At 43.2% G+C, this 26075-nt stretch overlaps 1 protein-coding gene across 1 annotated transcript in view; it reads right to left on the bottom strand.

Annotated features, from left to right (window-relative positions):
• CWC27 (CWC27 spliceosome associated cyclophilin) overlaps positions 1 to 26075 on the bottom strand; it is a 160331-nt gene that overhangs the window by 46342 nt on the left and 87914 nt on the right. The window contains exon 11 of the mRNA XM_075269884.1: positions 25901 to 26010. Within this exon, the coding sequence (XP_075125985.1) occupies positions 25901 to 26010 (110 nt within the window). The remainder of the gene's footprint in view (positions 1 to 25900; positions 26011 to 26075) is intronic.

The raw sequence follows: 26075 nt of genomic DNA, 5'->3' as shown, positions 1-26075 counted from the left end.
TAGTTCTCCAAGACGGCGGGAACAACCTACCTGCTGAGTTCCTTCAAAAACTGTCTGCAAGTACCGAGAAGAAGGCAAAGGTCATATATTATATCCAGTGCTAATGAGAAGAAGCCACTTCAAGTGTGCCAATTCTTACTGCCGAGCCTGTACAACAACAGGAATTAATCCGACAATATTATATAATAAGACCTGAACCCACTAAAGGACATTCTAAAAGGGAATATGAAGAACACTAGGGGGCACCGTAACACGTATGAAGCAGTGATCTATAGATGTAGCAGCATATTCTGAACGATTATTCTAAATAGATCTATAAGGAATAGGAATGGTTAGTCCTGGGACTAGCCCTTTAAGGTACGCTATTGACTTTAAGTACATAAATCTTGCAATACACGTTAATTCATAATTTACATAAAATAACACATAATCCCAGTAAATAATTATAAGAGCCCTCCTAAATCGTCTATGCAGAGTAGGTATTGTAGAAGGTATTATCATCCAGTATATTCTGACCAGACAAGGCAGAGTTTTATATACACTGGTATACTGGAGCCATATCGAAGCAGAAGCTGAAAAAACAGAAGCAGGAAGGACTCGGCTTAAATGATTAACATGCACCATGCCAAAGTTATTGAGGCACGGCGCCAACACAACTAAACATTCTGCCAATATGTAAAGAAATAAAAGTCAAGCAGTAAACTGGCATTCATCTCCAGCTATAAATGCCAACTCATACTTCCAAAGGGGATTTCCTTTAGAAGTTAAAGCACCTCATAATAATTTGATTGATAACATACACATATAGATACAGAATCGGCCACATTCACATCTCTCCATATATTATACAGATGGAGAGAATTTCACATTTTATGGGGGGCACCTGTTCATAGCACAGTATAGCGGATGAGAGGTTTATGCTTCTGTCTTTCACCGCCGCGGCCACAAGTATCTAACCATGACAAACTCTGTTTTCAAGGGTTAAAAATATTGATGATGATCATCAGATCAGTGGGGATCCCACACATAACATCCCCACTGTCAACTCATACACAGAGAATGGAGCAGGATGCAGACAGCTCTTTGTGATGGCTGAACAGAGGAATTGCAGTTTAGTTCCTATTTAAGTGAATGGAAGTGAACTGCAGTACCTGATCTGGCCACTACACAGAGAACAGAGCTGTCCACTTTCTGCTTCATTCTCTGAAAAAAGCTGAGCATAACGGGGGGTGGACCCTCACCAATCTGATATTGATGAACTATTCTTAAGAAAGGTCATTAATATTTTAAGCCCACAAATATACAGTGTTAAATGGGTTTTCCGTGCAGAAAATCCTCTGCCTTTGTTTACTTGGTGTTAGCTTCCTGATGTGTAGCTTCCTGTGTAGCTGCTACTCTACTTCCCTCTCACTCAGCCCCCCCTCCTTTCACTCAGTTACAAAACCCTCCCTGTCTCACTAGCCTAGCCCCTCCCACCTTCCCTGTTTCACTAAGCCTAGCCCCTCCCATCCTCCCTGTCTCACTAAGCCTAGCCCCTCCCACCCTCTGACTCACCAAAACTAGCAATTGTGCACATCACTAGCCCCTCCCACACCCTCTGTGTCTCACTAAGACTAGCGAACCCGCCCATTACTAGCCCTCAATCCCCCCCCCCCCCCGTTTCCCTAGCTGACCTATTCCGCCCACTGCTAGAAGACAAGAAGAGGGGAGGAGCCATCACTCGGACACAAGAAGGCTTGGTAAGTATTGATGGGGATAGGGAAGGGGGAAGAGTAATGGTGATGTTCCATTTCGGAAGTGGTGAAATGGAACATCACCGGATTATCAGAATGTGTCCCTGGGGTGGTCACATGACCTCTCCAGGGATATAGGTAATTATAGATTTTTTTTTAATTTAAATAAATTAGAAGTTAGACGGGGGGGAGGGAGTTTAGTTTAGGGGTTAAATCTCACTTTATCCTGGAAGTCCCTTTATTAAACTTCATGCTTATGATACAGTAAAACCCAGAATAAGACGCTGTTCACACTTGAGTGCTTTAGAGTTCAGTCTGTGGCCATAGTTTGCAGGTCTATTTGCCATTAAAAAAAAAAATAGAAGAAAGTGGACAACATTATGTGCAGCAGCCATGAGGCTAGTATGAACTGAGCCCAAGATGAGCTTACATCCAATTTAGGCATCTAAGGAAGGATAATTTTAGAAATAACTAGTTATGACCATTTTATTATACCATTAATGTGCATAGTAAATCAAAAATGCATGAAAAATATTCTCATGATTTTTGGCTAAAACAGGTTTCCATATGTAAGGTTATTTTGGTATCTGCTGGAGTAATAAGACGGAGCGATGCATTTCTTACCAGTCTGCAGAAACATTTGTCTACATCTAACTTTATGACAAACCAGCAACCACCCAGCAATTTCTGACCCGTGACGGAAACAGTGTACAAACCGCAGCAGGCACACGCCTTGGGTTTCTGCAGTGGGCTCCCTGGCAAAACTACATGTCGGATTTTACTGACGTGTCTCTTTTCCCATGTGAGCATACACTTAACCCCTTAAAGCCCATTTTCAGTTTCTGTATTTTATTTTATTTTTATTCCCTATTTATTCAAAGCCATAACGTTTTTATTTTTCTGTTCTTATAACAATGTGAGGGCTTGCTTTTTGCAGGACAGGATGTATTTTCTAATAGCTCCATTTAATATACAAGACAGTGTATTGGGAAGCTGAAAAAAAAATAGTGATAGGGTGAAATTGGGAAAAAATGCTATTCTTTTATGGATTTAGCACCACCTCTGACTACTTGCATCCTCCAATAGTTGCCATTCAACCGATTTTAGTGCAATTTAAATTTTTCCCACTATTCTCGAGTGATCAGTACTGCTCGTTTCAGCCCCCAATAGGTTAATTTGGCTTTCTACTGTCAAATGGGAGGTACTGAACTGGTCCAGGACCATCCATTTGACAATACAGAGCACAATTGTGTTGAAACTAGCAAAAACGATAGGTCGGCAATGGCGGGGGGCCTAGAATCATATACTGAATGATGCAAAAATGGGATTTCTTCTCTAGCCCCCGCCATTCCAAACTAATCATTTCTGTTAGTTTCAACCCAACTGTGCTCTCTATTGTCAGGTGGGTGGTCCTGAACTGGAGCAGATAAACTGGGACCACCCACCTGACAATAGAGAGCATAACTGTGTTAAAACTGACAGAAGAGATTGGTTGGGAATGGTGGGGGCTAAAGGAAAAATTTCAACCATGTCAGACTAAGCAGCTATTGAATGATGCAAATAGTTGGAGTTGGTGTGAAAGGTCCTTTTTAAAAATAGGGCATCAATGCAGAAGTCCTGGAATACCCTTCAAATCCATAAAACAGTCTAAGGCCTGGTTTGCATCTGCGTTGGTATTCCGTTCCGGGGGGTCCGCATGGGGACCCCCTCCAAACGGAATAGCAAACGCATTTGCAAGCGGTGTGCAGTGAAAGCACACGGATCCCTATAAACTATAATGGGGTCCGTGTGCTTGCCACAAGAACATGCAGACAGAAAAGTAGTTCACAATCTACTTTCCTGTCCGCATGACTTGTGCGGAGATCTCGAGGCAAGCACACGGACCCCATTATGGGGTCTATGGGGTCAGTGTGCTTTTACTGCACACTGCTTTCAAATACGTTCAGTAGTCCATTCGGGGGGTCCCCAAGAGGACTCCCCGAACGCAGACGTGAACCAAGAGTAACACAGTGTCCAACAGGCATCTATATAGGCTGGAATAGACTTATTGAGATATTCTTTCTACTACGTTTTTTGGTAAAGGCTTTGTAAGATGTCATTTATGTTTTCTTGCGCAACGGTTATATACTCTGCGACTCCTTATAGCGTGCTGATCTGTGAAGTGCAGAGTCCAATGATGGCATTCCTGGTTGTCACTTTTTGTAATACGTAAAGCAAAAACAAAGTGAATTGTGCAAAACTGAAAACAAATTTCATCAAAGTATCACCTAGAAAAAGATCTGCTTGCCAGATGTTTAAAACTATCAAGCAGGATTTCAGATTTCTGGATAACCAAACAAGGCTGTGTTAAGTTCTTGTAAGTCATTGGCTCAATCCAACAGCAATAAAAATCTCTACATGGTGCTTGGGCTGATTTAGCATAGACGATGATATGGACTGACAGTAAAGTGCTGCGTTTGAGACTCGGGAGGGACCAGGTGAAATTCTAATTAATAATAATTAATTATATAAAGATACTTGTTGTAAGCGCCGTCATTGTGGACCCCTCTACCTAATGCCCTATATAAAAGATACAGATAACAATAGAAACGGCCGCGCTTCTAGAAATTCAATATGAACAAATCCTTTTTTCCACTAGTGGAATGGTATAAACCTATACAACGTTCTACAGTAAGGATGGACGTGATCAGGTTTCTTTCACACCGTCTGGATAAGGCTGCGTTTTCGGTCATTCGACTCCAGGTCGACTTGAATATGAGAAATTGTAACTAAGGGATATACCCCTAATTTTCTTGACCTACTCTGCGCTCATTTACGGTAAAATGAAGAATCGGTTTGGATGTATTAACCACTATTTTATTACAGATAACGCGTTTCGGAGTTTTTGCACTTCAAAAGTGCCACCCCTTCATCAGATCTCTATTAATCTTTTAGCACGGGCAAGATATTGCTAAAAGATTAATAAAGATCTGATGAAGGGGTGGCACTTTTGAAGTGCAAAAACTCCGAAACGCGTTATCTGTAATAAAATAGTGGTTAATACATCCAAACCGATTCTTCATTTTACTGTAAATGAGCGCGGAGTAGGTCAAGAAAATTAGGGGTATATCCCTTAGTTACAATTTCTCACCTAATGCCCTATGTAAGAGAAACTATACATGACGACGATTGGGATTTCACGATTCTGTGATGAGAAAAGAATTCTGGTGGTAAACTGATATATTAAATAATCTATTTAAATTTTTAAAGAACTGATATTTAAAAAGGACTTTTCATTACCTCCACCCATTCTAGTTCTTAACATCAGTTACTAGCCACCACTTCACTGATTCCAGCACAGTTGGAATTTTTTCTCTAGCCCTCACCATTCCTGAGCAACAAACACAGTTAGTTTTGGTGCCTGATGTGCTATATAAGATCTGTAATGTCAGAAGGGGTGGTGTCAGGCGAGGGTGTGACTCAGAGCTCCAATCAGAAGCAGCCAGTGTCAGAGCTCAGAATCACACCCCTTGTCTGCTCCTGCCTAACACCGCCCACAACTAGCAAACAGCAACGATTGCTAGGGAATGGTGGGTGCTAGAAAAAAAAACAACAACAGTGAAACAGCTGTAAAATGATGCAAAAGCTACTGCATCAGATCTCTTTTAGTGGTCCATATGTCCATTGTTCTGGTCCTCTGAAGGACACCCAAGTCCAGATGTGATCATAGTGTAATAGACAGACTTCTCTTATGAATACACTTCACTGGAAACCTGGAACAAAAAAGTTTTTTCACCATTATGCATCTATTATTCAGTGACTATTATGTGGTCTAGTTATTTCTTTCTAGCTGAATTACTCTCTTCAGCTGGGTCAGGTGATCTCACCCAAAAGACGCCCATGCCTCAGTTTAATAGCCAGACTCACATTTTTGTATGGACTGTTCCAGTCTCTCCACAGGGAGGAGGGGACACAAACTTCTATCACTAACTACTGATGAGCAGATAATGCCTGTCACACAGCTATAATGACGGCGCTCGCAACTCAGCCTCCATAACCATATGTGTATCAAGAAGAATCTAATTAATCAACATACACGTTTTCTGGTGTACATGGTTGTAAATATGGCACATCTTTGGTGCACAATCCTTTCTTGCTTCAAAGATGTGCCCTGATCACAATGCCCTGTGCCCTGATCACAATGCCCTGTGCCCTGATCACAACTTTAAAAGAAGTAGTAGTGCAGAGTGCAAACCAAAGCTGAGTTCACATGGGGTTTTTGGGACTGGATTTTGATGCGGAATCAGAATCAGTCTCTAAAAACTGCCTCCCATTGACTTCAACGGGAGCCGTTCACTTCCTTTTTCAGTGAGCGGTTTCTTCCCGCTTGCAGAAGAAGAAGTGAGCTGTCCTTTCTTGCCGTGGATTCCGCTGCTGAATCAGCTGCGGAAATCCGCGGTGTGACACTTCCTCCTGACTAGGCCCATTAATTTGGGCCTAATCTGGAGTGGAATGCCACGACTGTTGAGGGAGGCATTTTTTTGACCGGATTCTGAGGCGGATTCCCGCGTCAAAATCCGGTCCATAAAACCCTGTGTGACCCCAGCCCAAGGTGGCTATAGTGGTGATGTCTTGGCCTGTCAAATTTGTTTTAACAAGTACCAGACAGCTGGGATGCATTATACCCGATCTCTAAACCTTCCTGACCGACACAGATTTCAATTCAAGTGCACAGTAGTAGTGTCCCTGAATTACTAGGAGGCCAGAGCCTCTTCATTTAGAACGACAGTCCATTCATGGTCTCTAAGATTTCTTAGGAGAATAGAAGTATAAATGCACCTTCTCCTGCCAGGCAGGAATGGTACTGTCTTTAGCTGCCCATGTGATACTGTGCAGAAGCTTCATAGCAGAACATAAAGAAAGAAAAATAAAACCAACAAGAAGTCTGAGCAATAGCAAAAATAGAGCTAGACTGGACAGGACGACAATATGCAGAAAATAATTGTAGAGTCAACGGCAAACAAGTAAGGGGGGCAGAGATGGCAGTGTTTTTGCTCCACTAGATGCTAATATCGTATGGGCCCCTTTATGGTTACAGAACCCCGGCCCACTTGGTGATACTCTAGTTCTCCCTTGGTTCAGGACAGAACCCTCTTTTTTTAAGCACAAATCTGAGGCTGAACAGGACAGGTTTTACATGACACTAAGCCTAATGCAGTAGTTTTGTATCCAAAGCAGTTTGCAATGTAAATTGAACATTAACCATCAGGAGGCCCAACATATTTTTTGGTCCATTGGGGAAGGGGGGCAGAAACCCGTGTGAGTGGTTACAATCCATAGATAACAGAAAACCGTGCACGTCTGTAATACTTGACAGATGTCCAGTGATCCAAACGTCACAGTTACCTGGAATACTGAAACCCTGAATTCATTATTAGAGAACATCTGGGAAACAGATCACTTATACTCGGTAATATAGTGATACAATTTGTCTTCGGCTTTGAACTGTGAACTTTGTTATTTCTTTTGTTTGTGGTAGAGATTGATCTACCCCCCTGGGGTGCTGCAAAATGTATTACTGATCAACAGAATTGATCTGACATGTGCACATGAGCAGAATATTAAAGGGGACGTATTACTAGCATACGGCATGTCTAATCGGCAAGGGTCAAACTGCTGCGCCGCCTCTCCTAATGCTACAGCAATAAAGCAATGGTGCTAGCAATGTGCTGTGCCAAGTTATATCCTGCCAGCTCAGAATTTTCCAGGTGGGGGGCAACACGGTGGCTCAATAGTTAGCACTGCTGCCTTGCAGTGCTGGAGTTCTGGGTTCGAATCCCGCCAGGAACAACATCTGCAAGGAGTTTGCATGTTCTCCCCGTGTTTGCGTGGATCTCCTCCCATTCTATAAAGACATACTGATAGGAAAAAAATGTACATTGTGATCCGTATATGGGGCTCACAATCTAAAGTATTTAAAATAGAATTTTCCAGGTGGCCACATGATTGGTCATTGGTCATAACAAGTAGCCTGTGGAGAAAGTTAAGCAGAAATAAGACGACATAGTGAGGCATGGCACATAGCGAGGCAACCACTTTCCTCTAGTGATTGGAGATAAAACATAGCCAGTCACCATCAGCCATTGATGAAAAACCTTAGCGGTATTCCATTACTTTGTCGCCTTCAACGATACCAGAGAATACAAACTACAGAAGAGTCTGTAAAATTAGATTTATGGAAGGTTCCACTTTCTTTACAATGCCATGATAAAAAATAAAAATGGACTCCTGGTAGGAGACAACAAGGGTCAGTTATACTGAATTGGTGTATATCAGAGGTAAACAATGGGTACATTTTCTGGTATGTATCTCCTATCGGTTTACTGAGGCATCCATCAATACATACCGGTCTGATGAAGGCTACACAGACACTGGCATGGCTTCTGCTATATGAATGAGGGTTAATGGGTAGTATGCCAAGCTTATGCTGCAAATGCCATGGGAGTGCACTGCTTCCAAACTCCACACATACAGTCCTATGAAAAAGTTTGGGCACCCCTATTAATCTTAATCATTTTTAGTTCTAAATATTTTGGTGTTTGCAACAGCCATTTCAGTTTGATATATCTAATAACTGATGGACACAGTAATATTTCAGGATTGAAATGAGTTTTATTGTACTAACAGAAAATGCGCAATATGCATTAAACCAAAATTTGACCGGTGCAAAAGTATGGGCACCTCAACAGAAAAGTGACATTAATATTTAGTACATCCTCCTTTTGCAAAGATAACAGCCTCTAGTCGCTTCCTGTAGCTTTTAATCAGTTCCTGGATCCTGGATAAAGGTATTTTGGACAAACAATTCAAGTTCAGTTAAGTTAGATGGTCGCCGAGCATGGACAGCCCGCTTCAAATCATCCCACAGATGTTCAATGATATTCAGGTCTGGGGACTGGGATGGCCATTCCAGAACATTGTAATTGTTCCTCTGCATGAATGCCTGAGGATTTGGAGCGGTGTTTTGGATCATTGTCTTGCTGAAATATCCATCCCCGGCGTAACTTCAACTTCGTCACTGATTCTTGAACATTATTCTCAAGAATCTGCGGATACGGAGTGGAATCCATGCGACTCTCAACTTTAACAAGATTCCCGATGCCGGCATTGGCCACACAGCCCCAAAGCATGATGGAACCTCCACCAAATTTTACAGTGGGTAGCATGTGTTTTTCTTGGAATGCTGTTTCTTTTTGGACGCCATGCATAACGCCTTTTTTTTTATAACCAAACAACTCAATTTTTGTTTCCAAAATGAAGCTGCCTTGTCCAAATGTGCTTTTTCATACCTCAGGCAACTCTATTTGTGGCGTACGTGCAGAAACGGCTTCTTTCTCATCACTCTCCCATACAGCTTCTATTTGTGCAAAGTGCGCTGTATAGTTGACCGATGCACAGTGACACCATCTGCAGCAAGATGATGCTGCAGCTCTTTGGAGGTGGTCTGTGGATTGTCCTTGACTGTTCTCACCATTCTTCTTCTCTGCCTTTCTGATATTTTTCTTGGCCTGCCACTTCTGGGCTTAACAAGAACTGTCCCTGTGGTCTTCCATTTCCTTACTATGTTCCTCACAGTGGAAACTGACAGGTTAAATCTCTGAGACAACGTTTTGTATCCTTCCCCTGAACAACTATGTTGAACAATCTTTGTTTTCAGATCATTTGAGAGCGGGCTGTCCATGTTCGGCGACCATCAAACTTAACTGAACTTGAATTGTTTTGTAGAAAGAAATGGTCCAAAATCCCTTCATCCAGGATCCAGGAACTGATTAAAAGCTACAGGAAGCGACTAGAGGCTGTTATCTTTGCAAAAGGAGGATGTACTAAATATTAATGTCACTTTTCTGTTGAGGTGCCCATATTTTTGCACCAGTCAAATTTTGGTTTAATGCATATTGCGCATTTTCTGTTAGTACAATAAACCTCATTTCAATCCTGAAATATTACTGTGTCCATCAGTTATTAGATATATCAAACTGAAATGGCTTTTGCAAACACCAAAATATTTAGAACTAAAAATGATTAAGATTAATAGGGGTGCCCAAACTTTTTCATAGGACTGTATATTCTCACGTAGGGCCCAAAGGTAACTGAGGTAACACCCTTCTCCCATGGTTAACAGCATGCAATGTGGGCCTACAACATTGTCCAACCACCAGATCTGTGATGCCAAGCACATTGAAATTTAAAGGGTCATTCCCATCATGGCAAACCACTGGCAAGATGGGAATAACTACTGGCAAGACCCGACCATTTTGTGAGTGATTTGGTGAGATAGGAATAACCTTGCCATACCCTATACTGAGTTCTTGCGGGGGTGATAAGGGAAATACTCCGTCGCGACCAAACTGAATATAGCCTCATAGTGTTCTTGTGCAAGGGTCATAGGCTGTCTGTACCTGGTCATGGTCCACAACATAATTTCTGTGTATAGGATAGTGAGATTTTTTGGGGTAAAAAAAAAAAAGTATAACAACAAGAAATGCAGCATATTTTTCTGATTACAAAAACTTCAAAGAGAATTTTACGTAGCCAAAGGCTTAAAATATGACCGGAGCATGAAATTCTAGTGTGCTACTAAGCATGCTATCAGGATTAACATGACTGTCCTGCACATTATTCATAGTGATACAACATGAAATTACTGAATACAGCGGCAGAATAATTAAAGGAGAACGGATTATTGTTCAAAGGTTGCGAGAGGAACAAGGAGCACTATTATTTGTGCTGCGCTGACATAAATATTGAGCATTCAGTGGCTTGCCCATGTAATGAAGGCCGTATTTTACTATTTATAGCTTTCTTTCATACCCTCGAAAAAGCCTCAAGAAAGGTTGAAGAAAGACAAGATTTAGGCTAAGACTTCACAACAATACAGTTACCCTGGATCACAACTGGCTGATAGATTTAATGTTTTTCTATGAGAATTTCAAAATCCCCCCCCCCCCTTTGGAAACATGATGTTGCAGGAGAGTCACAAAAATACCTCTATAGTACAGTAACTTGTACAGTAAGTGATCAAAGGTTCCCTGTGAAAAGTGGACTTGTTGTCCGGGTGGATACACATGAGAAATAACGCTATTTCAGGCTATTACAAGGCTTTTACACTTGTTGAAATGACGTTTACCACTGTCTAAACCTTTAAATGGTAACCTATGTGATTCTGCACCTTGTTTCTCTATTGGTATGTGAAATCTGACTTTAGGCACAACTCCTCCAGCTGTTACTTACAGAAGTACTCCGATGTATCTGTAATAGTAGGCCTCATCACTAATGGTGACGACAAGGTGTACAGAGACTTAAACCGGGATTTTGTGGAATGGTGCCAGCAGAACCAGCTCAGGATTAATGCTGGGAAGACCAAGGAGATGGTGGTGGACTTTAGTAAGCGGAAGAGTGCCCCCAATCCGGTGGACATCCAGGGGACAGGCATTGAGATAGTCAAGACCTATAAGTATCTGGGTGTGCTCCTCAATAATAAACTAGACTGGGCTGATCACCTGGAGGCGCTGCACAGAAAGGGTCACGGCAGGCTCTACCTGCTCAGGAGGCTGAGGGTCTTTAGAGTCCAGGGGGCGCTTCTTAGGGCCTTTTTCAACTCTGTGGCAGCATCAGCCATGTTCTTAGGAGTGACCTGCTGGGGGAGTATTATACCAGCCAGGAACATAAATAAACTTGACAGGCTGATCAGAAGGGCCAGCTCTGTCCTGGGGAGCCCCTTGACCCAGTACAGGTGGTGGGTGACAGAAGGATACTGTCCGTGGTGAGCTCCATGTTGGAGAACAACTCCCATCCCATGTAGGAGACTGTGATAGCACTGGGCAGTACTGTCAATTTCCGACTGCTACACCCCAAGTGTGAGAAGGAACGCTATCGGAGGTCCTTCCTCCCAACCGCGGTCAGGCTGTATAATCTACATCAGGCTAAGCGAAGATCACTTCGCACAGAGAAATAAATTACCCTGAAGTTTTCTTTTTAGTTGCTTTGACTCCTAGTATCTTTTCTATCTGCTATGAGCTTGTATGTGTTCTTTCTTGTAATATATTACTGTATTATCCATGCTGCTGTAACACACTGAATTTCCCCCATGGTGGGACTATAAAAGATTATCTTATCTTACCATACAAAATGTAGAGGTGAGTATGGGTACTGCAGCACAGCTTGTGACAGGGATAGGACATGGTGTTTGATTTATCCATAGGACTTGTCCTATTGTAGTCAAAAGGAAACAAAGACACAAATGGGGGGAGGGATTTATTAAGACTGGAGTTTGCTATTTCAGTCTTAATAAAGTTCCCAACTGATGTGAGGTGTGGAATTAAGAAGCTCCAGACACTTAATAAATCAGGTGCACTTGCTTGCCCTGGAATGGAAATCGATGCCAGCCAGAAACTGTGTAGATTTTCTTTTTAAAACTCATGAGTTTTCTGGTGTGAGTCATAAATACAGTATGTTGGGTTGGTGTGACCTGGCGAGTGACCTGGAGAACAAGGGATGTGGAATATTCTTGTTGAAAGAAAGGACTAGATGGCTTTACCTAAGAATTTCTCAGGTTTTTACAGCTAGAACTGTAATATTGGTAGAATATGAACACTGAGATTCTCAGCTATCCCTATACAATTGCTGAAAAATGTGAAATGACAGTATAAGGGGTTGTCCAGTATCAGAAAAATATTGAGAAACAAATGTTACCATATACATAAGGAAAAGTTGTGCGATTTTCCAATATACCTTCTGTATCAATTCCTCACGGTTTTCTAGATCTCTGCTTGCTGTCACTCACTCTGCTTACTCCCAGTGGATAAAAATTAGCCCATGGTCATATGATATACTGTCCATGGTCATGTAATATACAATCCATGGTCATGTTATATACAGTCCATGGTCATATGATATACAGTCCATGGTCATATGATATACAGTCCATGGTCATGTAATATACAGTCCATGGTCATGTGATTTACAGTCCATAGTCATATGATATAATGTCCATGGTCATGTGATATACAGTCCATGGTCATATGATATACAGTCCATGGTCATGTGATATACAGTCCATGGTCATGTGATGGACACACAGGTACACGGCTCATTATAGTCACGGCACATTAATCAGACATCTGCCTGGTAATGAGCTGTGCACCTGTGTGTCCATCACATTGATCATGGACTATATATCACATAACCATGGACCGTATATCACATGACCATGGACCGTATATATCACATGACCATGGACTGATTTTTTATCCACTGGGAGTAAGCAGAGTGAATAACAGCAAGAGAGCTAGAAAACCGTGAGGAATAGATATAGAAAGTACATTGGAAAATTGTAGAACTTCTTATTATACAAACAGCAACATTTGTCTCTCAATATTTGTCTAAAACTGGACAATCCCTTTAAGGAGCAAAACATTACCATCAGAGAAATCCAGGTGATTGTGAAATTGGGTCCTGGTGAACAGAAGAGCATTAATAATATAGGAAAAAATATTTTATTCTTAATCATGGAGGCAAATACGGGATGACATATAAATAATCAGCAAAGAAACCGCAACAACAAAACAAATAAGAATCATTTAGGCGGAAACGTTTTTGAATGACTGCCTTATATGTGGAACCATTCAACCCAGCAAGTGATAAGAAATCTTATCTTACAGGCTGTGCGTTTTGGCAATACTTCATATTTTAGCCTCCAGTATAGTTGATTTTTCCAATACTTAGCTTAGACAATCTTATATTCTAGTCCTGTTAGAATATATAAATCATGATGCGGTTACTTTTTGACTCCCAGACATTATAATTTTTTTATGGACACTATATGACCTATAGTGTCCAAAGGGTCAGTATTGCTGTGCAGGCTCCACTATATTCCGTGTGATTCGATATATTCTCTCCTACAGCATAACTTATAGGTTAGTTAGTGTCAGACTGGGATGTCTAGGGCCCACCAGTGGAAGTGTTTCTAGGGCCTACCCCCCCCTCCCCAAATGTCAGAACCCATCACCGCCCCCATACCCAATATAATGGTCCCATCACTGGTCCATTACAGTAAGGGTGACCAGTGAAGGGGCCACTGTATGGGGAGAGGGGAGGTGGTGGAACATCAGTGAAGTGGCCATAAAAAAATATTAGGGCCACACAACCCCTTTAATATTCTCCCCTAATGCCCCAAACACTTTAAAAGGGTTGTCCCTTAATTTTTTTTATGGTCTATCCTAAGGATAGGCCATAAATATTTGATCATTAGCGGGCTGACACCTGGCCCTGGACAGATCAGCTGTACGGAGCCACTTCCGACACCTGTCCTGTACACAATACGAGGTCAGAAGTACTATGCACTGTCCACTGTATAGGGGCTGGGCGTCATCCTTGCAGTTCAGCTACCACTAACTTCAATAAGTGCTGAGATGCAGTGAAGACGCCCGGCCCCTATACAGTGGACGGAGTTTTCTGTTTCCGAGAAACTGATTTGCCAGGTTTGAGATTTGGTTTTTAACCCCTTTTAACCCAGCACATTTACATGACAAGCAGGGAACTGCTCATGCACACAGAGATATATATGGTTCTTCCCACATGCTGGGTGACTGCCATACTGTCATACTATTGTCCATGACCAATACATCAATAATCTCAACTCTATCTATTCTGATTGCAAGCTCTTCAGCATTGAACACCATGCAGGTCTAAAGTTATCCTTAAACCTCCATGTTCCATTCTTTTATTTATAGAGTCTACAGATCCACCATGAATCCAAGATCCCTTTCCTGTGCCACAGACACACTATATCCCTGGTTCTGTACCTTGCTCGCAGACAGTGAGGCAGGGGTGCCTTCGCCCCCCAAAAATATTATAATTGTGGAGAACTGGGATGAATTATATAGGAAATCTACGCCGACCGGTGAATAGGCCATAAGACTAGACAATAGGAGAAGTGTTTTCTCTAACATTTTTAGATTTCCAACTAGCTGTTGCTATCATTTTGTTTGACGGCCTCTGACAACATTCATGTCTCATCCTGTTTCTGCGGTGGATGGAAATCGCAACTCCACATGTTGTGCCAAAAGGTATAGCAATATAGATTCATTACAGAGACACTTCCTTGCCAGTAAGGAGTAATTCTTCAGTGTGTGTTATCTCAATTATCATGTCCTTAGGCTACCGCTAACAAGAACTGCAGATCATTCAACAGAACATGTTATCTTCTTCTCCTGTACTTCACAGTTACAGCATAACAATACTACACTAGTATACTGGCAGAAATAAAACAGTAAAAACAATACCAATACCAACCAGGATAAGGCTATAAAGTCAGAGAAGACCTAAACACAACCCCTGGCTTTATAAACTAAAGTTATGGTCAACATGGACCCCAAAAAGAATACTGTTTGGAGAGTATGAGCAATTGGATAGATATATAGTATATGAGTCTGGTGTATTCATTAGGAAAGAGCTCGGAGTCTTGGCGATGACTTATCAATGACAGTGAAGATACACCGGACTCGTAAGTTATGTGTCCAATGTACTGTCTGATGGGGAGAAAAAACTCAAAGAGACAGCACTCTTATAGAGAAGCACAGTATGGCAAATACAGACTTGTAGACTGACATCTACTCTGTCCGAGTTGAGGACTGACTGACCCTGTTATGTTGTGCGATTAGGTAGACAGTGACTATAGCATTCTGCCTAATATTACACAGGTCCGCAACACGTTTTACGAGACCCTCACTACAATATATTTTCTGACATTGCTCTCTCATGTTGGGACATCTTTTGGAAATTGAGCCAGGATTCTATGGAAAACCAGGAAGTGGATCTAAATCCTTAAGAGGTCACATCCAAAATAAGAAAACTAATGAAGAGAAAGGAGTACATAACTAATATAGATAAAGTCCTCACGTATAAAAGTGAGCCATATCTCCTGACAGGTTTAAAAAGGACCGTTCCTGCCCTCTAACACAGTGAATGTTATATGCCACTACCTCTTCTACTAAAATCAGTGCAATCTCTCTTAGGGTGCATGCACACTACGTAACGCCGGGCGTGTATGAGAGCCGTACACGCCGGCGTTACAGCAGGGCTGCCGAACACTTCCCATTCACTTCAATGGGAGAGCTCGTAAACACCGCTGTTACGAGCGCTCCCATTGAAGTGAATGGGAAGTGTTCGGCAGTCTGCTGTAATGCCGGCGTGTACGGCTCTCATACACACCTGGCGTTACGTAGTGTGCATGCACCCTTAGTTTGTAGTTTCTCCCACTGCAGAGATATTGGTGCTGCTTGTTTCGTCTATGGATATCACTGCAATGCCAGGAGGCGGTCGTTACACAAAACATCACCGATGGGTGGCGGAGAAAATTAAAGGGGTTATGTGGCGACAGTAATTTTTTTTTTTTTTTTTTTAAAGTGCATTCACTATACTCGATAAACAGCTTGCTGATACAGAAGAGGGTCCCCCAGCTAATTATTAGATATACAGAATGCAGCAATGTGAGGCTAGGAGTCCTATTCCTCTGCCTTCCCATACTGACACTTTGACTGTGACCGACTGTGCTCTACTCTATGTAAAAACAATAGGAGTAGAGTAGAAACTTCTGGCATCCTTCTGTGCTCTTGAAATCTAGTAATTGGGACCCTGGGGGAAGGTCATCTATAGGAGTAAAAATATTTATTCAGAGCAGTGAATGCATTGTCACAAATTTATTTAAAAAAAAAAAAAAATTATTCATCCCACATAACCACATTAAAGGGATTCTATTACTAAAATGCTATTTTTTCTCACTAACACGTAGGAATCTACAGCACCGCCTCTATCTTCTTTTAGAACGGCCTCTCTCCACGTCTTCTTCTGGCGCTGGGTTCAAACTTCTATGCACCGCCATTTTCTTGTCACCACTTACCCCAGCTTACTGTGTAATGGCCACAAAAAATAGCCGTGGGCATGTGTAGTGGGCTCTGCCTGAGACCCGATGGCAGAACCGACTGCGCATGCGTAGAAATTTGAACCCAGCGCCAGAAGAAGACGAGGAGAGAGGCTATTCCAGAAGACAGAGGCGTCGCTGGATATTTCTCTCGCAGCATTGGAGACGCCCCCAGTGCTGTTTGAGCGCTGATGACCACCCCCAGTGCTGCGAGACGAAAACTGGGATTTCTACCGAACTGCGGCACGGCGAAGACATCTAAGGGTAGGAGAAGAATAGCCTTTCTTAAGGCTATTCTTACGTGTTAGTAAAAAAAAAATGCGATTTTAATGATTGAATCCCTTTAATATTAAGATTTGCCATCATCACAAGTCCTATGTGTCAGGACACTGGTGGCATTCCGCATGGACAATTGGTGTGCAATGTGCCTCCTTCTTTACGCTATGGAGACTCCAACATAGCATGAATCCAGCCTTACTCAGTATTGGATGTGCGAAACTAACTTAAAGACTCCTCTTCACAAAGGATCAAAGAGATTTTATAGTATTGACTGTTTAGACCATTTTTTTACACTTTGTTTTTATACAAGATAATGCAAGAGTCAACTGATGCACATATAGATATATCCTATAGGGGTGATGATATGCGTGTCAAACCTAGACACATACATGTTTCCGGGTTTGCATTCCTATTGAGGCATTTGAGGTCAATGAAGTTTCCAAATGTTTGTACAGATATCAGTTATGTTTTGTCTGCCTGTCCATATCAATCACTGAACTGGAAATCAATGTATTGTTGAAAGGGAACATGATTTAGAATAGGTACAGTATGTACAAAAGGGCGGACGAGGATACAAAGCTACAGGGAATATCACATGGGCTTAAGGTAAGGAACATTAACAATGCAAGAATTTTGACAGAGGGAAAGATTTGCAAAACTCAATAAAACATATATAATAACTGGAACGTAGATTATTTCTTGCAGGATTTCTGACAAGTCTTATCTAAGAATTATGAGATCTAATAAAGTACAGACTGGAGAAATGTAAGTGTAGTCTGCTATGTGGGTCTGAATGTTTCAAGGGTCACATTTTCAAGGGCTTTTGGCAAAAAGGTACATCCTACAGGAGAGAGAAATTCTATGTGATGTCTACGTTTTATACTCTATGCTTTATTACAAAGTATGATATAAAATTTTCTATCAAGCTTGGAAGATGTACGCAACATAGTAAGAATGGATGAAGAGACAGGTCCATCAAAGTCCAACCTATAACCCTACAGTGTTGATCCAGAGGAAGAGCAAAAATAACCCCATAATGATGCCAAATGCCCTATGTTGGGGAGGGGAGCAATAAGGCAGATTTCGCCTATCACTTGGGCCATAAGGTGAACATTTGACATGCCGCCACCCCCCCCACCCCCCTCTTCCCTGATCCCGACAGACCCCAGACTATAATGATCGGAGACCCGGGGAGGATACAAACATAAAGAACAATGTTGCTCATCTCTCCCTGGCTCTGGCGCACTCCCCGCTGATTTCGTCCATCTTCAATGCTAGTACAGACGTCACGTGAGCCAGGCGTACGTTGCAATGCATAAGGATACAGGTCGACCCACTTGATGCCTGGAGCGTTACCAAATAAACCTGAAGCCTGCCGGAGCGCAGGAGAGGTAATGACAATGTTTTTTATGCTCGCTCACCTCCCCCGGCCCTCCGTTCATTTTACTCCAGGGTCTGCAGTGTTTGGTGGGTTCGCATGCCCGCAGCCTCACTTAGGGGGCATTCACACTTGCCCCTGTCCGTCCGCCGTGTTTCAGTCATAAGCCCCGGAGAACGTGGATAGGGGATGGCTTGCTGGCGGTCAGTTTTAAAACCCATTCATTTGAATGGGTTTTTAAAACAAACCTCCGGTGTCCGTATGCAGCCTCTCCACGATGAAACCGTTTTTTTTTTCGCACGGACACAAAGTTGGTCGTGCAGGACTTTGCGTCCATCCGGAAAAAAAACAAAAACGGTTTCACCGCAGAGAGGATGCATATGGATACCGGCAAGTTGTCCCCTATGCAGTTTCTCCGGGGATTAAGACGGAAACCCCTGGGCGGACGTGTGAACGCCGCATAACTGATCCCTGCTCCTGATCACAGTCGCCTCTGCAGAAGGAGAAGCGCAGGCAGCTGTGAGCAGGAGTGGGGATCGGTAAGTAAACGGGGCCCGTTACCTGCTGGAGTTACTACAGGAAATGGCCTAACAAAAAAAAAAGACACATCAGGGTCCCGCCAGGCCCTCTTAATGTCCCGGGTCCTGTGGCAGCTGCTACCGTCGCTCCCCGGGTAGTTGCGTCTCTGGTCCAACCATTTTACGAAATTAAATTAGTACAAAATGTTACAAAAAAAAAAAAAAAAAGAGAATTCACTTAAAAAAGGAAACTGAACTCAATAAAAACAACTCCTGGAATTATATTGCTTATCTGTCTCCAATTTGGAAACCGTAGTACATCTGTCATTTTCAGATACTCCGACTAAGAAAGTTGCAATTAATCAAAATCCATAGTGAAATAACATGTGTGGTCCGGAAAGTATCCACTAGAAATCTGAATGCGTTCCCAAGAAAAAGCATCAAAATAATGAAAAAGTACAAGCGTTGTCTATACCCTACAGAGCTACTAGAAGTCTCCGTGGCACGGCCATTAATCACAAGGCACAGATTAGCCTCGCCTAGACTGACCTAGCGGCTAACGCGTTCACAGGTTTACACCAGAAACTTGTGAAAAGAACGGTATCTCTTCAAGTATTTGATTAAGTGCTACAAGATGTTGAGGAAATTTGGTGCTTAAATGAATGATGTGTTTGATGTAATTTCTGGCAACACTACAGTAAATGTCGCATAAAAGCAAAAAGAACTTATTTAAAGAACGGTCTTGACAGCAGCTTGGCAGAGACTGAAACCACCCACTCAAATGAAGAGACCAGAAATGATCAGCTATGTAGACATCTAACCTTTTATCCCGTTCGAGGAAGGGTAAACCGTTCCATGTCTCATTGCTCCACAACAGAGAGGAACAGAAGCCTATCTGGAAATCACTGGGATCCAAAGCAATGTTTGGGATCTGTTCGCATTGGCGTCATGATCTTCATTTTGACAAGTTATTATCTGGCTGATTATATTGTCTTGTAATTTGAAAAAAATACAAAACAAACAATGGTACAGGTGAAGAGACGACAGAGAGTATCACTCACCAAGCCACCGCTAAGCCCTGGTTTACATCTGCATACATATTAAAAAGCAGTAACCTTCAGGAAACCCGCAGACTATAATGAGGTCCGTGCGGTTTCCGCACAAAACAGTGCTGCTTGCAGGACTTTTCTCTCCGCATGTTTCGTGCGGAAACCACAAGGACCCCATTATAGTCTAAGGGGTTTGTGGGTTTCCAAGATACCCGCTTTTTAATGCGGACTCGCTGAACAGAAACCCAAATGCAGACGTGAATAGGGCCTTAGAAAACTAATGCAATATTAGCTGAAACTGATGGAGAGGGGACCAGCTATGGGGTAACAGAGGACATTTGAGACCCGGAGAAGAGAAGGTCGCAGGTATATTACAGTCAGATAAAGACGATGCTGACCAGTGCTCAGTACTGGACTCAGGGCTCCACCGACTCTGACCTGGAGTCTGGGCCATTTTGGGTGGAGTGGATATAAGCTACAGACACAGACTCTGGCTTCATAATCAAATCAGTAACTGTTCTTACACCGAATAATGTGTCAAGATTGTATTTACTGTCAGGCTAGGTGGAAGGGTTCAAAAGGTGGTGCAGTTTTAGGTTCAGATTCACAGCCCAGATCCCATTTAAATCCCCTAACATTCTGCATTCAAATCAAGGGAATGGGGTATTTTTTTCTTACATTTACTGCAGAAACAGTCCCTGAAGTCCTCGCCACAGCTGAGCACCAGTGACCTCCCACATGGATGCCCATGTACGGCTACAGGTGAGCAATAAGCCCTTCCATCAGTACTAATGGAGGTGCTCATTGCAGTTACAGGCACCCCAGGGAGCGAGTAGTAAGTTAGGGTCTTTATTACAATGCCATGGTATAGAGCAGAGTGATGAGTAATGAATCCAGCGCATCACTGGCCCCTTAAAGATCTGAGAGTGGGGACAGTGTGGGAGGCCATTATACTGAGTGTGAGGTTATTATACTTGGTGTGGGGAGCATTTACTGAATGTGAGGTCATTATATTGGTGTGGGGGGCATTATACTGAGTGTGTGGGCTATTATATTGGTGTGGGGAGCATTTACTGAATGTGAGGTCATTATATTGGTGTGGGGGGCATTATACTGAGTGTGTGGGCTATTATATTGTTGTGGAGGGCATTTACCGAGTGTGAGATTATTATACTTAGCGGGGGCCATATACTGAGCGTGAGGTTATTATACTTAGTGTGGGGGGCATTATATGGAGTGTGAGGTTATTATACTTAGTGTGAGGTTATTATACTGAGTGTGGGGGGCATTACACGGAGTGTGGGGGGCATTATACTGAGTGTGAGGTTATTATACTTAGTGTGGGGGACATTATATTGAGTGTGAGGGTTATTATACTTAGTGTAGGGGACATTATACTTAGTGTGGGGGTTATTATACTTAGTGTGGGGGGCATTATACTGAGTGCGAGGTTATTATACTTAGTGTGGGGGCATTATACTGAGTGTGGGGGGCATTATACTGAGTGCGAGGTTATTATACTTAGTGTGGGGGGCATTATACTGAGTGTGGGGGTTATTATACTGAGTGTGAGGTTATTATACTGAGTGTGGGGGGCATTACACGGAGTGTGGGGGTTATTATACGGAGTGTAGGGGTTATTATACTGAGTGCGAGGTTATTATACTGAGTGTGGAGGGTATTATACTGAGTGCCGGAACAATGTGGGAGTAATTTTATCACTTTTGGAGGTAATGTGGTGGCCATTATAATACATGTAGGGGCGCACTGAAGCGGTGCTGAGTGTGAGGGCCATTTATACTACATTTGGGGGATCTGACGGGCCACTGTACTATATGTGGAACTCAGGGAACTATTACATAACTGTTGACAATGGTTCCAAACAAAGCCTTATTTTGTTAACATTTAAAAGTGATATCTGCTTTGGGGTCCTCGGTTGGGCCTCTTTCTTAGTAGGAGGGTACTTCGCCTGAATGGGTTAAGAAAACCTGGTCTACTCTATCAGGCCACCACTGATGTAGCACCGCTGGTATATCCTTTGCTTTCCATCACGACCAGCATTTACAGTGCAGGTTATATATAAGCCTTAATATTTACTCTGCTACAAAGCAAAGTGTTTGGGCCAAGTGTCTGGGACTGAATATGCAATCTCAAAATATTATCCTTCTGACAAAACAAAAATAGCAAGAAATTCCACCGAGTTATTATTAGCAGAAATACAAATAATCTAATGTTACAGGTCACTTGCAGATGGGATAGATACTACACAAAAGAAAATAAAGCTAGAAAAAAAAACGATCAAAATTAAAACCATTGTATCAATTTATGAATATATTTAGATACACAAATAAATATAATCAACCGTAGCTTTTGGTGGCGATGCTGTGCAAATGGCACAACCCCAAATCCTTCTATGGCCTAGAGACCCTGTACAGTGGCCAATAACATGGCATATGTCGCTCTACTGTAACTGAGGGTGACATGTGGGAAGCGGCTGCTGCAGGGGAATATATATATATATATATATATATATATATATATATATGTCACGGGATGGTTAGAGTCTATACTATAGGCAATGTGTAATATATATTTCATGTGGAATGTATTCTCTAACCTGTTATATACATCAATGTGTAGTTGGCTGATTAGGGTCTAGTGTGTTAGCACATTGTATGCAAATCCCTCTAACTAGTGAGGACCAGTGAGGACAATGGGTGGAGATAATCTGATCAGTGTCTCCAAGAAGATGTTGGACGGTGCATTGTCCATAGTAGACAGGGAGTCTGCTCTCCTTGGTATAGGTGAGGGGGGAAGGATCTGTGACTCAGCCCTTCCCACCCACAGATAGAGGAAGTAACAGTTTAGTATATAGTTGTAGCTGCAGTTAGTATGTGTTAGCCGGCCTGTGCACAGCTCTGCAGAGAGCCAGGACTTAGTTACAGGACCAAGGAACCAAAGTTATCATTGGATTGTGACTTCTGTGGACTTATTGTTATTACGGTTGATGTGACCGCCGCCGGCTACTAACTTTGTGGATTACAATAAATTGCTGTTGTCTCCCGACCTCTTGCGTCCGTGTTGATTCAAAAGACCATCCGGAGGAAGACGTATACCTTTGCTCCGTGACAACTGGTTGGCAGCGGTGGGATCAACAGCGGACAGCGAGATGGACTACAGCAGCCCAGCGATTAATGGAGCCACAACCTCAGAATACAGGAACTGGACTATGGCACGTCTACAAGTAAGGGCCCGGGAACTAAACCTGAGTTACCAGGGAAGAACGAAAGATCAACTGATCGAGGCACTGGAGGAGATGACCCTGCAAAGCGACCATGAGGAGGGCTGCCCCCAGGAGACTGGAGAGATACGGGAGTGGCAGGTACAGACCCAAAAGAGCAGATGGGTTGTTTTGTATGAGGAGGAGTTGGCAGTGCTGGGGCTAGGAGCAACTGCAGAGCAAAGGAGTAGAGCATTACAGAGGGCTCAGGAAACGGAGAAGGAGGAACAGAGAATGGCGCATTAAAAGGAAAGAATGGCGCATGAAATGCGAATGGCTGAGATAACTACGCGGAATTATAATCAAACGTCGGCCCCCAGCCCAACAGTGAGAGAACCACCATATGTCTCCCATAAACACTTCAAGACCTTTGATGAAGCGGCTGGGGATGTTGATGGATATTTTCAGGACTTCGAACACCAGTGCCACCTGATGGAAGTCCCAGAGAAGGATTGGGTCCGGTATCTGGTGGGGCACCTACGAGATGGGGCTGCGGAAGCTCTCAGAGCCATGGACCCTAGTGATCAGCGGGACTATGAGGCCATTAAAAGAGCGGTGCAGAAGTATTATGCAGTCACTCCAGAGTCCTACCGAGTTCAGTTCCGCTCTTTGTCTTACAATGGGGGAAGCTCCTTCCACATGTTCGCCCACAAGTTGAAGCAAGCATGCAAGCGCTGGCTAGAAGGAGAGGAGGCTGTCACAGTCGATAAGATCCTCCAAGTCATACTTAAGGAACAGTTCTTTTCCCAGTGCCCCGCTGAGATCCGTGAGTGGGTGCTGGAACGGAACCCAGCCACAGTGGAGCAAGCTGCTTCCCTTGCAGATGAGGGCCTGACCATCAAGCCGCAGTGGAAGAGGTTGTTTGCAGAGGAGCGGAAAACTACCACAGTCCGCCAGACACCCTTCATCCAGCCACCCACCTTTCGTGCCCGGCCTCAGGATTACAATTCCCCCTCTACCCCTGCCCCAGCCCATCGGCCTCCAGCTATGAACAACCCTGTCCCTAGACAACGACCTACTGGAAGAATGCTAGAGCGCAGATGTTTTGGGTGCGGGCGGCCTGGACATTTGCAAGCTAGTTGCCCTGTTAACATGGGGGCACGGGCCACCGTGGCATCCCGGCCTATTCACTACCTGGGAACCACCCCTAGGACTGAAAGTTTGGCCCCATTTCCAGATGACTCCATGAATGACCCATCTGTTCCACCTCCAGGGGTCTATGGGATTCAGCCTTCCGCCACACATCCCGCAAACCTTCAGCGGAAGCACTTGCAGGAGGTCCTACTGGATGGCCGAACAGTTGTTGGATTCCGGGACTCGGGAGCTTTCCTAACGGTAGCGGACCCCCGAGTGGTTCGACCCGAGGCCCTAGAGGAGGGCCCTGGCCTTTCTATCGAGTTGGCAGGAGGTACTCGGAAACGTATTCCTAAAGCTACCGTGGAACTCGACTATGGTTATGGACCAAAACGATGCACAATTGGTGTGATGAGCGGGCTGCCGGCCGATGTTCTGTTAGGCAACGATGTTGGAAATCTACAGTGCCACTTTGTGGGAGCAGTGACCCGAAGCCAAGCTCAGAGAGACGCCAACATGGATCGACCGGATTTTTTGCCAGATGCCAGCCCTTCAACTCTACAACTTTACCATTCAGTACCGCCGAGGGAACCAACACCAGAACGCAGATGGGTTATCCCGGCAGGAGGACATATGAGCTATAGAGACTGATGTGCATTCCCCAATTTACCTGTGTAGGCCAATTGTGTCATGCACATGTTTTGAGAGGGGGAGGGGTTGTCACGGGATGGTTAGAGTCTATACTATAGGCAATGTGTAATATATATTTCATGTGGAATGTATTCTCTAACCTGTTATATACATCAATGTGTAGTTGGCTGATTAGGGTCTAGTGTGTTAGCACATTGTATGCAAATCCCTCTAACTAGTGAGGACCAGTGAGGACAATGGGTGGAGATAATCTGATCAGTGTCTCCAAGAAGATGTTGGACGGTGCATTGTCCATAGTAGACAGGGAGTCTGCTCTCCTTGGTATAGGTGAGGGGGGAAGGATCTGTGACTCAGCCCTTCCCACCCACAGATAGAGGAAGTAACAGTTTAGTATATAGTTGTAGCTGCAGTTAGTATGTGTTAGCCGGCCTGTGCACAGCTCTGCAGAGAGCCAGGACTTAGTTACAGGACCAAGGAACCAAAGTTATCATTGGATTGTGACTTCTGTGGACTTATTGTTATTACGGTTGATGTGACCGCCGCCGGCTACTAACTTTGTGGATTACAATAAATTGCTGTTGTCTCCCGACCTCTTGCGTCCGTGTTGATTCAAAAGACCATCCGGAGGAAGACGTATACCTTTGCTCCGTGACAATATATATATATATATATCTGGCAAAAACAGGACGGATGCAGAAGGGTGTAGTTATCCTGAGACAACCCCTTTAAATCCCACCTGTCCTTACAGGTAAAGCACATTGACCTGGGTATTAAACACATGAATGATTCCCAGATACTGTCTACATCATGGCCGAGCTTATGGAAGGGTCACCTAGAAGTGTTATTACTGTTAGACTTAGATCATTGTTCTCCTTAGCAGACTTAGATAAGGTTTTAAAAAATAAAAAAGAATAGATATGAGGGTCTTATGACTATATTAAGATGGAAGGCCATACAGTATATTGAAGAAGTAGTTTACCCTCTTTGGCTTCCTTTGCCTTCTCTAATTCTTTGGCCTCGTCTTCTTTTTTCCTTTTGGCTGCGTTCAGTTCTCGTTTTAGCTGACGTGCTTCTTTGCGCAATTCTTCGCTGAAAAAAAGGTAACAAAAATAAAACATTTTATTAATTAGACAAAACATTTGTGTAAAAGAAAA

Source organism: Leptodactylus fuscus, chromosome 1, assembly GCF_031893055.1.
Source record: "Leptodactylus fuscus isolate aLepFus1 chromosome 1, aLepFus1.hap2, whole genome shotgun sequence".
Taxonomy (NCBI): domain Eukaryota; kingdom Metazoa; phylum Chordata; class Amphibia; order Anura; family Leptodactylidae; genus Leptodactylus; species Leptodactylus fuscus.
The sequence above is the reverse complement of the archived record's forward strand: the minus strand, read 5'-3'. Positions and strand labels throughout refer to the sequence as shown.